This window comes from Pithys albifrons, chromosome 31 (assembly GCF_047495875.1).
Source record: "Pithys albifrons albifrons isolate INPA30051 chromosome 31, PitAlb_v1, whole genome shotgun sequence".
In the NCBI taxonomy this organism is placed as follows: domain Eukaryota; kingdom Metazoa; phylum Chordata; class Aves; order Passeriformes; family Thamnophilidae; genus Pithys; species Pithys albifrons.
In genome coordinates, this window is record NC_092488.1 from 845 (window position 1) to 13123 (window position 12279).

A 12279-nucleotide genomic window follows, 5' to 3' on the forward strand; every position below is an offset into this window, starting at 1 on the left:
CACCTGTCCCTGTCCCTGTCCCTGTCCCTGTCCCTGTCCCTCAGGGCGGTGTCCCTGGCGGGGGGCGCTGCTGTGCCTGGCACTGATGTTGGTCACCTGCTGGTACTGTGCCCTCCTGGCCCTGGGCATCGGTGCCACCGCCTACAAGTACCTGGAGTTCCGCAGGTGAGGGGGCACCGGGGGGGCACCTGGGGGGCAGCGGGAGGGGCACCGGGGGGGGCGGGGGGGAGACACCTGAGGGGGCACCTGGGAGGGCACCGGGGGGGGGGGGGCATCTGGGGGAGAACACACCTGGGGGGACACCTGGGGGGAAGGGACACACCTGGGGGGCACCAGGGGGGCTCCTGGGCGGGGCACCTGGGGGACAACCTGGGGGGGGCACCTGGGGGGGAAGCTGGGGGGGAAGGGACACACCTGGGGGGGGGAGGGACGCCCTTGGGGGGGGAGGGACACACCTGGGGGGGAGGGGACTCACCTGGGGGGGAGGGGACACACCTCGGGGGGAGGGGACACACCTGGGGGGGAGGGGACACACCTGAGGGGACACAGCTGGAGGTCACACACTTGAGGGGGAGGGGACACACCTGGGGTCACACACCTGAGGGGACACACCTGGGGGGGAGGGGACACACCTGGGGGGGAGAGAACACACTTAGGTGGGGAGGGGACACACCTTGGGGGAGGGGACACACCTAGGGGTGAGGGAGACACACCTGAGGGGACACACCTGGGGGTGAGGGGTCACACTGAGGGGACACACCTGGGGGGAGGGGACACACTTAGAGGGGGAGGGGACACACCTGGGGGGAGGGGGACACACCTGAGGGGACACACCTGGGGGTGAGGGGACACATCTGGGGGGACACACCTGGGGGGGAGGGGACACACCTGAGGGGGACACACCTGGGGGGGAGGGGGACACACCTGAGGGGACACACCTGGGGGGGAGGGGACACACTTAGAGGGGGAGGGGGACACACCTGGGGGGGAGGGGACACATCTGGGGGGTCACACACCTGAGGGGACACACCTGGGGGTCACACCCACACCTGTGGCCCCTCCCCCAGCGCACAGACCGAGTGGGGGGAGGGGCTGCGCGGACTCTCCCTCAGCGCCGCCAGGTTCGCTTTGCTGCGGCTCGAGGATGGGCGACCCCCGCCCCCCCAGCCTCAGGTGAGACCCCCAGGTAACCCCCCCAGCCTCAGGTGAGACCCCCGGGTAAGCCCCCAGATAACCCTACCCCTCCCCAGCCTCAGGTGAGACCCCCAGGTAACCCCCCATCAGGTGGGGACCCCCCAGGTAACCCCCCCCATCAGGTGGGACCCCCCAGGTAATCCCCCAGCCTCAGGTGAGACCCCCAGGTAACCCCCACCCAGCCTCAGGTGAGACCTCCAGGTAACCCCCCACACCCCATCACCCCACACTTTGTGACCCCTCCCCCGTTTGCCCCCCCTCAGCCCCAGGTGACCCCCAGACCCCCCGTGCCCCCCAATGTGCCCCTCAATGTGCCCCCAATGTGCCCCCCTGTGCCCCCAATGTGCCCCTGTGACCCCCCAGACCACCCCGTGCTCTCCAATGTGCCCCCTGTGCCCCCCCCAGGCCCCCCTGTGCCCCCCAGTGTGCCCCCTGTGCCCCCCAGGCAGCAGGTCCTGATGCTGTCCAAGCCCTGGGACCCCCCAGACCCCCCCGTGCCCCCCAATATGCCCCCCCCCAGACCGCCCCATGCCCCCCAATATGCCCCCTGTGCCCCCCCCCAGACCCCCCCGTGCCCCCCAATGTGCCCCCTGTGCCCCCTCCAGACCCCCCTGTGCCCCCCAATGTGTTCCCTGTGCCCCCCAGGCAGCAGCTCCTGGTGCTCTCCAAGCCCTGGGACCCCCAGACCCCCCCGTGCCCCCCAGTGTGCCCCCTGAGCCCCCCAGGCAGCAGTTCCTGATGCTCTCCAAGCCCTGGGACCCCCCAGACCCCCCCGTGCCCCCCAGTGTGCCCCCTGTGCCCCCCAGGCAGCAGCTCCTGGTGCTCTCCAAGCCCTGGGACCCCCCCCCAGACCGCCCCATGCTCCCCAATATGCCCCCTGTGCCCCCCCCAGACCACCCCGTGCCCCCCAATGTGCCCCTGTGCCCCCCCCCAGACCGCCCCGTGCCCCCCAATATGCCCCCTGTACCCCCCCAGACCACCCCGTGCCCCCCAATGTGCCCCCTGTGCCCCCCCCAGACCGCCCCGTGCCCCCCCAATGTGCCCCCTGTGCCCCCCAGGCCGCAGCTCCTGGTGCTGTCCAAGCCCCACCGCCCCCCCCCGGGCCGAACTCGTGGCTCTCTCGGCTCAGCTCCAGGGGGGGGGGCGCGGCCTCACCGTCATCGGGGGGGTCCTGAGTGGGGACCTGCCCCAGGACCTGCCCCAGGCCAGGAGCGCCGAGGGGGTGAGAGGGGGGGCCTGGGGGGGAGGATATGGGGGGTATGGAGAGATATGGGGGGCTGAGGGGGCTGGGGGGGCTGTGGTGGGCCTATGGGGGGGTTATTGGGGGTATGGGGGGGGATATGGGGAGATGCGGGAGACTGTGGGGGGGCTATGGGGGCTATGGGGGGCTATGGGGGAGGATATGGGGGGCTATGGAGGCCTATGGAGGGGATATGGGGGGTATGGGGGGTCTATGGGGGATATGGGGGATATGGGGGGCTATGGGGGATATGGGGGGGGATATGGGGGGTATGGGGGGCTATGGGGGATATGGGGGATATGGGGGGGCTATGGGGGATATGGGGGGGATATGGGGGGTATGGGGGGCTATGGGGGATATGGGGGGGATATGGGGGGTATGGGGGGGCTATGGAGGCCTATGGAGGGGACATGGGGGGTATGGGGGGCTATGGGGGATATGGGGGGGATATGGGGGCTATGGAGGGGATATGGGGGGTATGGGGGGGCTATGGGGGGATATGGGGGGCTATGGGGGAGGATATGGGGGGGCTATGGAGGCCTATGAAGGGGATATGGGGGGGTATGGGGGGGCTATGGGGAGATTGGGGGGGGGCTATGGGGGATATGGGGGGGATATTGGGGGGTATGGGAGAGATATGGGGGGTTGGGGGGGCTGTGGTGGGACTATGGGGGTCTATGGGGGGCTGTGGGGTGGGGGATCTATGGGGGTCTATGGGGGGCTGTGGGGTGGGGGATCTATGGGGGGCTATGGGGGGCTGTGGGGTGGGGGATCTATGGGGGGCTATGGGGGGGTCTCTGGGGGGCTGTGGGGTGGGGGATCTATGGGGGTCTATGGGGAGCTGTGGGGTGGGGGGATCTGTGGGGGGCTATGGGGGGGTCTCTGGCGGGGCTGTGGGGTGGGGGATCTGTGGGGGGCTATGGGGGGGTCTCTGGGGGGCTGTGGGGTGGGGGATCTATGGGGGTCTATGGGGGGCTGTGGGGTGGGGGTGCTTTGGGTCCAGGTCCCTTTGGGTGCCCCCTGACCCCTTCCCTCTGGGTGACCCCCTGACTCCCCGTGCCCCCTTGGCTGACCCCCGACCCCGTGCCCCCCATGTCCCCCTGTCCCCCCGTGCCCCCCTGACTCCGTGCCCCCCATGCCCCCAGGCACTGCGCTCGGCAATGACCGCCGCGGGTGCCCCCTAACCCTGTGCCCCCCATGCCCCCCTAACCCCGTGCCCCCCAGGCTCTGCGCTCCGCCATGGCCGCCGCGGGTGCCCCCCAGACCCTCCCGTTCCCCCTAACCCCCGTGCCCCCCGTGCCCCCCCTGCCCCCTTAACCCCGTGCCCCCCGTGCCCCCCGTGCCCCCAGGCGCTAGCTCGGCCATGGCCGCTGCGGGTGCCCCCAGATCTCCCCGTCCCCCCTAACCCCGTGCCCCCCTAACCCCGTAGCCCCCGTGCCCCCCTAACCCCGTGCCCCCCATGCCCCCCTAACCCCGTGCCCCCCGTGCCCCCCGTGCCCCCGTACCCCCCGTGCCCCCCTAACCCCGTGCCCCCCCCGCCCCCCGTGCTCCCCGTGCCCCCCGTGCCTCCCGTGCCCCCCAACCCCGTGCCCCCCGTGCCCCCCTAACCCCGTGCCCCCCGTACCCCCCGTGCCCCCCGTGCCCCCGTGCCCCCCGTACCCCCCGTGCCCCCCTAACCCCGTGCCCCCCGTGCCTCCCGTGCCCCCCGTTCCCCCCTAACCCTGTGCCCCCCTAACCCCGTGCCCCTCGTACCCCCCGTGCCCCCCGTGCCCCCCGTACCCCCCCGTGCCCCCCTAACCCCGTGCCCCCCGTGCCCCCCTAACCCCCTAACCCCCTAACCCCGTGCCCCCCGTGCCCCCCGTGCCCCCCATGCCCCCATGCCCCCGTACCCCCCGTGCCCCCCTAACCCCGTGCCCCCCGTGCCCCCCTAACCCCCTAACCCCCTAACCCCGTGCCCTCCGTGCCCCCCATGCCCCCCGTGCCCCCCGTGCCCCCCGTGCCCCCCTAACCCCGTGCCCCCCGTGCCCCCAGGCGCTGCGCTCCGCCATGGCCGCCGCGGGTGCCCGGGGGTTCGTGCAGGTGTTGGTGGCCCCGCGGCCCGAGGTGGGCGCCGCGCTGGCCGCGCTGGTTCAGGGGGTGGGGCTGGGGGCGCTGCGCCCCAACACGGTCCTGCTGGGCTGGCCCCGCCGCTGGAGGCACCGCCCCGACCCCGCCGCGGCCGCCCGGAGCTTCGTGGGTACGGGGGGCATGGGGGGCACGGGGGGCACGGGGGGCATGGGGAGAACAGGGGGGCGGGGGGGGGCTGGGGAGAACGGGGGGACATGGGGGGCATGGGGGCACGGGGGGCATGGAGGACATGGGGAGAACAGGGGGACACGGGGGGTACAGGGGGCGGGGAGGGACATGGGGGGCACGGGGGGCACGGGGGGCATGGGGGGCACGGGGAGAACAGGGGGACACGGGGGGTACAGGGGGCGGGGAGGGACATTGGGGGACATGGGGGGCACGGGGGGCATGGGGGGCATGGGGCACAGCGGGCACTGGGGGCGAGGGGGGACATGGGGGGCACAGGGGGCAGGGGAGACATGGGGGGTACAGGGGGCAAGGAGGGACATGGGGGATACTGGGGGGCGGGGGGGGCCTGGGGAGAACGGGGGGACATGGGGGGACATGGGGGGCACGGGAGGCATGGGGGACATGGGGAGAACAGGGGGACACGGGGGGTACAGGGGGCGGGGAGGGACATGGGGGGCACGGGGGGCACGGGGGGCATGGGGGTTATGGGGGGCATGGGGCACAGCGGGCACTGGGGGCGAGGGGGGACATGGGGGGCACAGGGGGCATGAGGGGACATGGGGGGCACAGGGGGCAGAAGAGACATGGGGGGCAAGGAGGGACATGGGGGACACCGGGGGGTGGGGGGGGCCTGGGGAGAACAGGGGGATGGGGGGGACATGGGGGGACATGGGGAGAACAGGGGGGCGAGGGGCACAGGGGGCATGGGGAATGGGGGGGATATGGGGGGGCAGGGGGGGACATGGGAGGACACAGGTGGCACTGGGGCCGGGGGGGCATGGGGGACATGGGGAGAACAGGCCAGTGGGGGGACATGGGGGGCACATCAGTGCAGGGGCTGGCGGGGGACATGGGGGGCACGGGGGGGGGGACATGGGGGGCATAGGGGACACAAGGGGACCTGGGGGTCACAGAGGGTCACAGGGGGACATGGGGGACATGGGGGACACAAGGGGACCTGGGGGTCACAGAAGGTCACAGGGGGACATGGGGGACATGGGGGACACATCAGTGCAGGGGCTGGCGGGGACATGGGGGGCATGGGGGGGGACATGGGGGGCATGGGGGTCACAGAGGGTCACAAGGGGACCTGGGGGTCACAGAAGGTCACAGGGGGACATGGGGGACACAAGGGGACGTAGGGGTCACAGAAGGTCACAGGGGGACATGGGGGACATGGGGGTAGGAGGAGTTGGGGGATGGGGGCATGTGGTGGGTTCTGGGAAACATTGGGGTGGGAGGGGCCGGGGGGGGCACACTGTGGGGCACGGGGGGCGCTGGGGTCGTGGGTGGGGGGTGGGAGGTCTGCAGGTGGGGCTGGGGGTCCCTGGGGGATGCCCGAGGTTGCTCGAGGGGTGCCTGGGGATGGGCAGGGGATTCCCAGGGGGTGCCCCGGGGGTTCCTGGGGGATGCTCGGGGATGGGCGGGGGCTGCCCGGGGGGATGCCCGGGGGGTTCCCAGGGTGTTCCTGGGGGTGCCCGAGGGGAGCCTGAGAGGTGCCCGGGGGATGCCCGGGGGGTTCCTGGGGGTGCCCGAGGGGCTCCTGGGGGGTGCCCAAGGGGTTCCCGGGGGTACCCGGGGATGGGCGGGGGGTTCCTGGGGGATGCCCGGGGGGTGCCGGGGGAGGGGGGTGCCGGCGCCCCCATGTCTGTGTGTCCCCCCAGAGCTGCTGCGGGCGGCCGGCGCCGGGGGGCGCGCGCTGCTGGTGGCCAAGGGACCGCCGGGCTCGGAGGGGTCCCCGGGGGGCTCCCTGAGGGGGTCCCCGGGCGGGGGCACCCTGGATGTGTGGTGGGTGGTCGGCACCGGGAGGCTCCTGACGCTGCTGCCGCTGCTGCTGAGACAGCACCCGGTATGGGGCGGGGCCGGGGGGCGGGGCTATGGGAGGGTGGGGTCAGGGGAGGGGCTACGGGGGCGGGGCTATGGGAAAGGGCGGGACCGGGGGCGGGGCTATGGGGGCGGGGCTATGGGAATGGGTGGGACTAAAGAGGGAGCGGGGCTATGGGCGGGGCTATGGGGGGCGGGGCTATAGGGGAAGGGAAGGGGCTACATGGATAGCAGGGCTATGGGGAGGGGCGGAGCTATGGAGAAGGGGCGGGGCTACGGAGGAGGGGCGGGGCTATGGAGGAGGGTAGGGGGTATGGACGGGCAGGGCTATGGAGGAGGGACAGGACTATGGGTGGGGTGGGGCTATGGGAGGGGCGGGGCTATGGAGCAGGGCGTGGCTGTGGATGGGCGGGGCTATGGGGATGGGCAGGGCTTGGGTGACATAAAGGAGAGGCGGGGCTTTGGTGGGGGCGGGGCTATGGAGAAGTGTCTGCCCTCCCTTTGGCCCCCAAATACCCCCTAGGTGTAGCACAGGTGTGTTGTGCCCCCCAGGTGTGGCATAGGTGTGTTTTAGGGGTCTGTCTGACCCCCCTGACCCCCCATGCCCCCTCAGGTGTGGCACAGGTGTGTTGTGCCCCCCAGGTGTGGCACAGGTGTGTTTTAGGGGTCTGTCTGACCCCCCTGACCCCCTGTGCCCCCCAGGTGTGGCACAGGTGTGTTTTAGGGGTCTGTCTGACCCCTGTGCCCCCCAGGTGTGGCACAGGTGTGTTTTTCGGGGGCTGTCTGACCCCCCTGACCCCCCGTGCCCCCCAGGTGTGGCGCCGCTGCCACCTGCGCCTGTTCACGGTGGCACTGCTGGAGGACAACAGCGAGAGGCTGCGGCGCCTGCTCGAGGCCGTGGCGCGGAGGAGGGCACTGCCCGCACAGGTGCACGTGGTGGAGCTGGTGAGACCCCCACACACACCTGGGACCCCCAAACATCTCCCCAGTACACACCTGGGTACCCCCACCCCAACCCTGCAGGGCACTGCCCGCACAGGTGCACGTGGTGGAGCTGGTGAGACCCCCACACACACCTGGGACCCCCAAACATCTCCCCAGTACACACCTGGGTACCCCCACCCCAACCCTGCAGGGCACTGCCCGCACAGGTGCACGTGGTGGAGCTGGTGAGACCCCAACACACACCTGGGACCACCCAAAAATACACCTGGGTATCCCAAAGATACACCTGGGACCCCCAAACCTCCCCCCAACACACACCTGGGCCCCCCAACACACACCTGGGACCCCCAAACCTCCCCCCAACACACACCTGGGCCCCCCAACACACACCTGGGCCCCCCAACACACACCTGGGACCCCCAAACCTCCCCCCAACACACACCTGGGCCCCCCAACACACACCTGGCCCCCCCAAATAACCTGGGACACCCTGCCCATACTGGTCTTTAGGCACTGGGAGGGCACTGGGGGGACTGGGGCATACTGGGAGGGCACTGGGAGGGATGTGAGACACTGAGAGGGCACTGGGGGCACTGGGGCATACTGGAAGGGCACTGGGAGGGACAGAGGGGCACTGGGGTGTACTGGGAGGTGAGTGGCCCATACTGGGCATCACTGGGACGCACTGGTCCATACTGGTCTGTTTTGGGAGGGTGGGATTTGGGGTTGAGGGCTCTACTGGGAAACCAGGGAAGGGGAGTCACTGGTCCATACTGGTCTGTACTGGGGTGTACTGGCAGGGAACAGGGAGCACCAGAATAGTGCTGTTGGTCATACTGGAAAGTACTGGGTCATACTGGGAGGGCAGGATTTGGGGCTGTGGGCTGTACTGGGAGCCCGGGCAGGGGGAATGACTGTTCCATACTGGTCTGTACTGGTCCATACTGGTCCATACTGTTCCCCCCAGCATGACGGGGACGTCTCTGCCTACACGTACGAGCGGACGCTGATGATGGAGCAGCGCTCGCAGATGCTGCGGCAGCTGCGCCACGCCCAGGTGACGTCACCACCCCGAGAATGACGTCATCAGACACAGATGACGTCATCAGACACGGATGACATCATGGGACCGCCCTGTAGTGTTGAAAGGCCTCCCCATGACGTCATCGCATGGGAGGGGGCGGGGCCTGTGAAAGGGGTGGAGTCATGTGTGGGTGTGTTTATGACATCACAGAGAGGCCACGCCCACTCGCAGCCCCCCAGTGCAGAAGAGGAGGAGGAGGAGGCGGGGGGAGACCCTCGGAGGGGCCCCAGCCCGTGAGTGCCACTGGGAGCACTGGGAGGGACTGGAAGAGGAGGGGGGGCACTGGGAGGGACTGAGAGGAACTGGTGGGGCATTGGGGGGTACTGAAAGGTACTGGGAGGGACTGATGGGGCACTGGGGGGCACTGGGAGGCACTGGGAGGGACTGGGAGGAACTGGTGGGGCATTGGGAGGCACTGAGAAGGACTGGGAGGAACTGGAAGGAACTGAGAGGAACTGGTGGGGCATTGGGGGTACTGGGAGAAACTGGTGGGGCACTGGGGGGTACTGGGAGGGACTGAGAGGAACTGGTGGGGCATTGGGGGGGTACTGGGAGAAACTGGTGGGGCACTGGGGGGTACTGGGAGGGACTGAGAGGAACTGGTGGGGCATTGGGAGGCACTGGGAGGGACTGGGAGGAACTGGTGGGGCATTGGGAGGCACTGAGAGGGACTGGGAGGAACTGGAAGGAACTGAGAGGAACTGGTGGGGCATTGCGGGTACTGGGAGAAACTGGTGGGGCACTGGGGGGTACTGGGAGGGACTGGGAGGAGCTGAGGGGGGACTGGGTGAACTTGGCGGGCACTGGGAGCACTGGGATGGTGCTCCGGGCCATACCGGGAGGTACTGGATGTACTGGGAGGGGATTTGGGCCATACTGGAAGGAGATGGGGCCATACTGGGAGAGCGGGATTTGGGGTCCGTGGTGGTGCATACTGGTTCATACTGGTCCATACTGGGCAGGGGGAACGTGCGCTGCATGCAGGGGCCCATTGGGGGGTGTTCAGGTGGGGGGTGTCAGTGGTCCATACTGGTCCATAATGGTCCATACTGGTCTGTACTGATCTGTACTGGTCCATACTGGTCCATAGTGGTCCGTACTGGTTTAGACTGGTCCATACTGGGCAGGGGGAATATGTGCCACCTGTACGTGGCCATTGGGCGGAGTTGGGGGTGTCAGTGATCCACAGTGGTCTGTACTGGTCAGTATTGGTCTATACTGGTCTGTACGGGTCCATACTGGTCTATACTGGGCAGGGGGAACATGCACCACATGCATGCGGCCATCGGAGGGTGTTTGAGGGGGAGGGTGTCACTGGTCCATACTGGTCTGAACTGGTCAGTACTGACCTATACTGATTCATACTGGTTTCTATCGGTCTCTACTGGTTTATGCTACTCTGTACTGATCTGTACTGGTTTATACTGGTCCGTACTGGTTTATGCTGGTCCGTGCTGGTCAGTATCGATCTATACTTGTCCATACTGGCTTATACTGGTTCGTACTGGTTTATACTGGTCCGTACTGGGCAGTATTGATCTATATTGATCCATACTGGTTTACACTGGTCCATACTGGTCGATACTGGTTTGTACTGGCAGGGGGAACGTGCGCCACATGCACATGGCCATGGGGGGGTGTTCAGGTGGGGGGTGTCAGTGCTCCACAGTGGTTTATACTGGTCTGTACTGGTCAGTATTGATCTATACTGGTCTGTACTGGTCAGTATGGATCTATACTGGTCCGTACTGGTTTATACTGGTCCATACTGGTTTATGTTGGTCTGTACTGATCTGTACTGGTTTATACTGGTCTATACTGGTCAGTACTGATCTATACTGGTCCGTAGTGGTTTATATTGGTCTGTACTGATCTATACTGACCTGTACTGGTTTATACTGGTCTGTACTAGTCAGTACTGATGTATACTGGTCTGTACTGGTTTATACTGGTCTGTACTGATCTATACTGATCCGTACTGGTCCATACTGGTCTGTACTGATCTATACTGGTCCGTACTGACCTATACTGGTCCGTACTGACCTATCCTGGTCCGTACTGGTTTATACTGGTTTGTACTGATCTATACTGATCCGTACTGGTCCATACTGGTCTGTACTGATCTATACCGACCTGTACTGGTTTATACTGGTCCGTACTGACCTATCCTGGTCCGTATTGGTTTATACTGGTCTGTACTGATCTATACTGATCCATACTGGTCTGTACTGATCTGTACTGATCTATACTGACCTGTACTGGTTTATACTGGTCCGTACTGACCTATCCTGGTCCGTACTGATCTATACTGATCCGTACTGGTCCATACTGGTCTGTACTGATCTGTACTGGTCTGTACTGGTCTGTACTGGTCCATACTGGTCTGTACTGATCAGTATTGATCTGTACTGGTCCGTACTGGTTTATACTGGTCCATACTGGTCTGTCCCGGCAGGGGGAACGTGCGCCGCATGCACGCGGCCGAGCGGCTCAACGCGGCCATCGCTGCCCACTCGGGGGGGGCTCGTTTGGTGCTGCTGGACCTGCCCCCCCCACCCCCCCCACGGCCACACCGGCCACTGGAAAACTGTATCCAAACTGGGTATACTGGGAAACTGGGTGGGACTGGGAATGGAGGGACTGGGAAACTGAAGGGGACTGGGAATGGGAAACTGGGGCGGACTGGGAATAGGGGGACTGGGGGGACTGGGAAACTGAAGGGGACTGGGAATGGGGGGACTGGGAAACTGGAGGGGACTGGGAATGGGAAACTGAGAAACTGGGGGGGATTGGGAATGGGGGGACTGGGAATGGGGGATGGGAGGGTGGGAATGGGAGTAATGGGAAATGGAGGGAATGGGGAATGGAGGGAGTGGGGAGAATGGGGGGAATGGGGGGAATGTGGGAGAACTGGTGGTTACTGGGAGGTAATGGAGAGGCTTCTGGGAGGTAACCAGGAGCACTGGGTGTTACTGGGAGGTTCCTGGGAGGTAACTGGGAGCACTGGATGTTACTGGAAGGTTACTGCGAGGTAACTGGGAGCACTGGGCATTACTGGGAGGTTGCTAGGAGGGAACTGGGAGCACTGGTGAGGCCTTGACCACTCAGACCTGGAGTTCCTGGAGGTGCTGACAGAGGGTCTGGGGCCGGTGCTGCTGGTCAGGGGGGGCGATGGGGACGGAGACCCTCCTGAGCCCTGAGCACCAGTATGGACCAGTATGGACCAGTACAGCCCAGTATGGACTGCCCAGCACTCCCAGGATGGAACCCCCAGCCCTGAGCACCAGTATGGACCAATATGGACGAGTATGAACCAGTATGGACTGCCCAGCACTCCCAGGATGGACGCCCCCAGCCTTGGGCACCAGTATGGACCAGTATGGACTAGTATGGTCTTCCCAGCGTTCCCAGGATGGACCCCCCCCAGTCCTGAGCACTAGTACGGACCAGTATGGCCCAGTGCTCCCAGTATAGACCCAGCAAGTCTCCACTGCACTTCTAGTATGGCCCAGTGCTTCCAGTATGGACTGTCAGGCTCCCAGGCTGGATCCCACCAAGCCCTGAGCGCTCCCAGTGCTCCCAGTGCATCCCAGTGCTTCCAGTACGGACTGCCAGGCTCTGAGGATGGACTGCCCTGAGGCCTGAGCTCCCCCAGTGCTCCCAGTATGGACTGCCCAGCACTTCCAGGATGGATCCT

The 12279-nt window shown here is 66.6% G+C and overlaps 1 protein-coding gene across 1 annotated transcript; it reads left to right on the forward strand.

Annotated features, from left to right (window-relative positions):
• The first annotated feature begins 1535 nt into the window (after positions 1-1535).
• Positions 1536-11880, forward strand: LOC139684057 (solute carrier family 12 member 4-like). Its single transcript, XM_071579661.1, has 9 exons — positions 1536-1743; positions 2253-2416; positions 4466-4670; positions 6394-6578; positions 7367-7498; positions 8466-8555; positions 8733-8815; positions 11038-11171; positions 11691-11880. Exons 1-9 carry the CDS (start codon positions 1536-1538, stop codon positions 11780-11782), a joined length of 1293 nt encoding a protein of 430 aa, XP_071435762.1. The 3' UTR covers positions 11783-11880.
• The last annotated feature ends 399 nt before the right edge of the window (positions 11881-12279 follow it).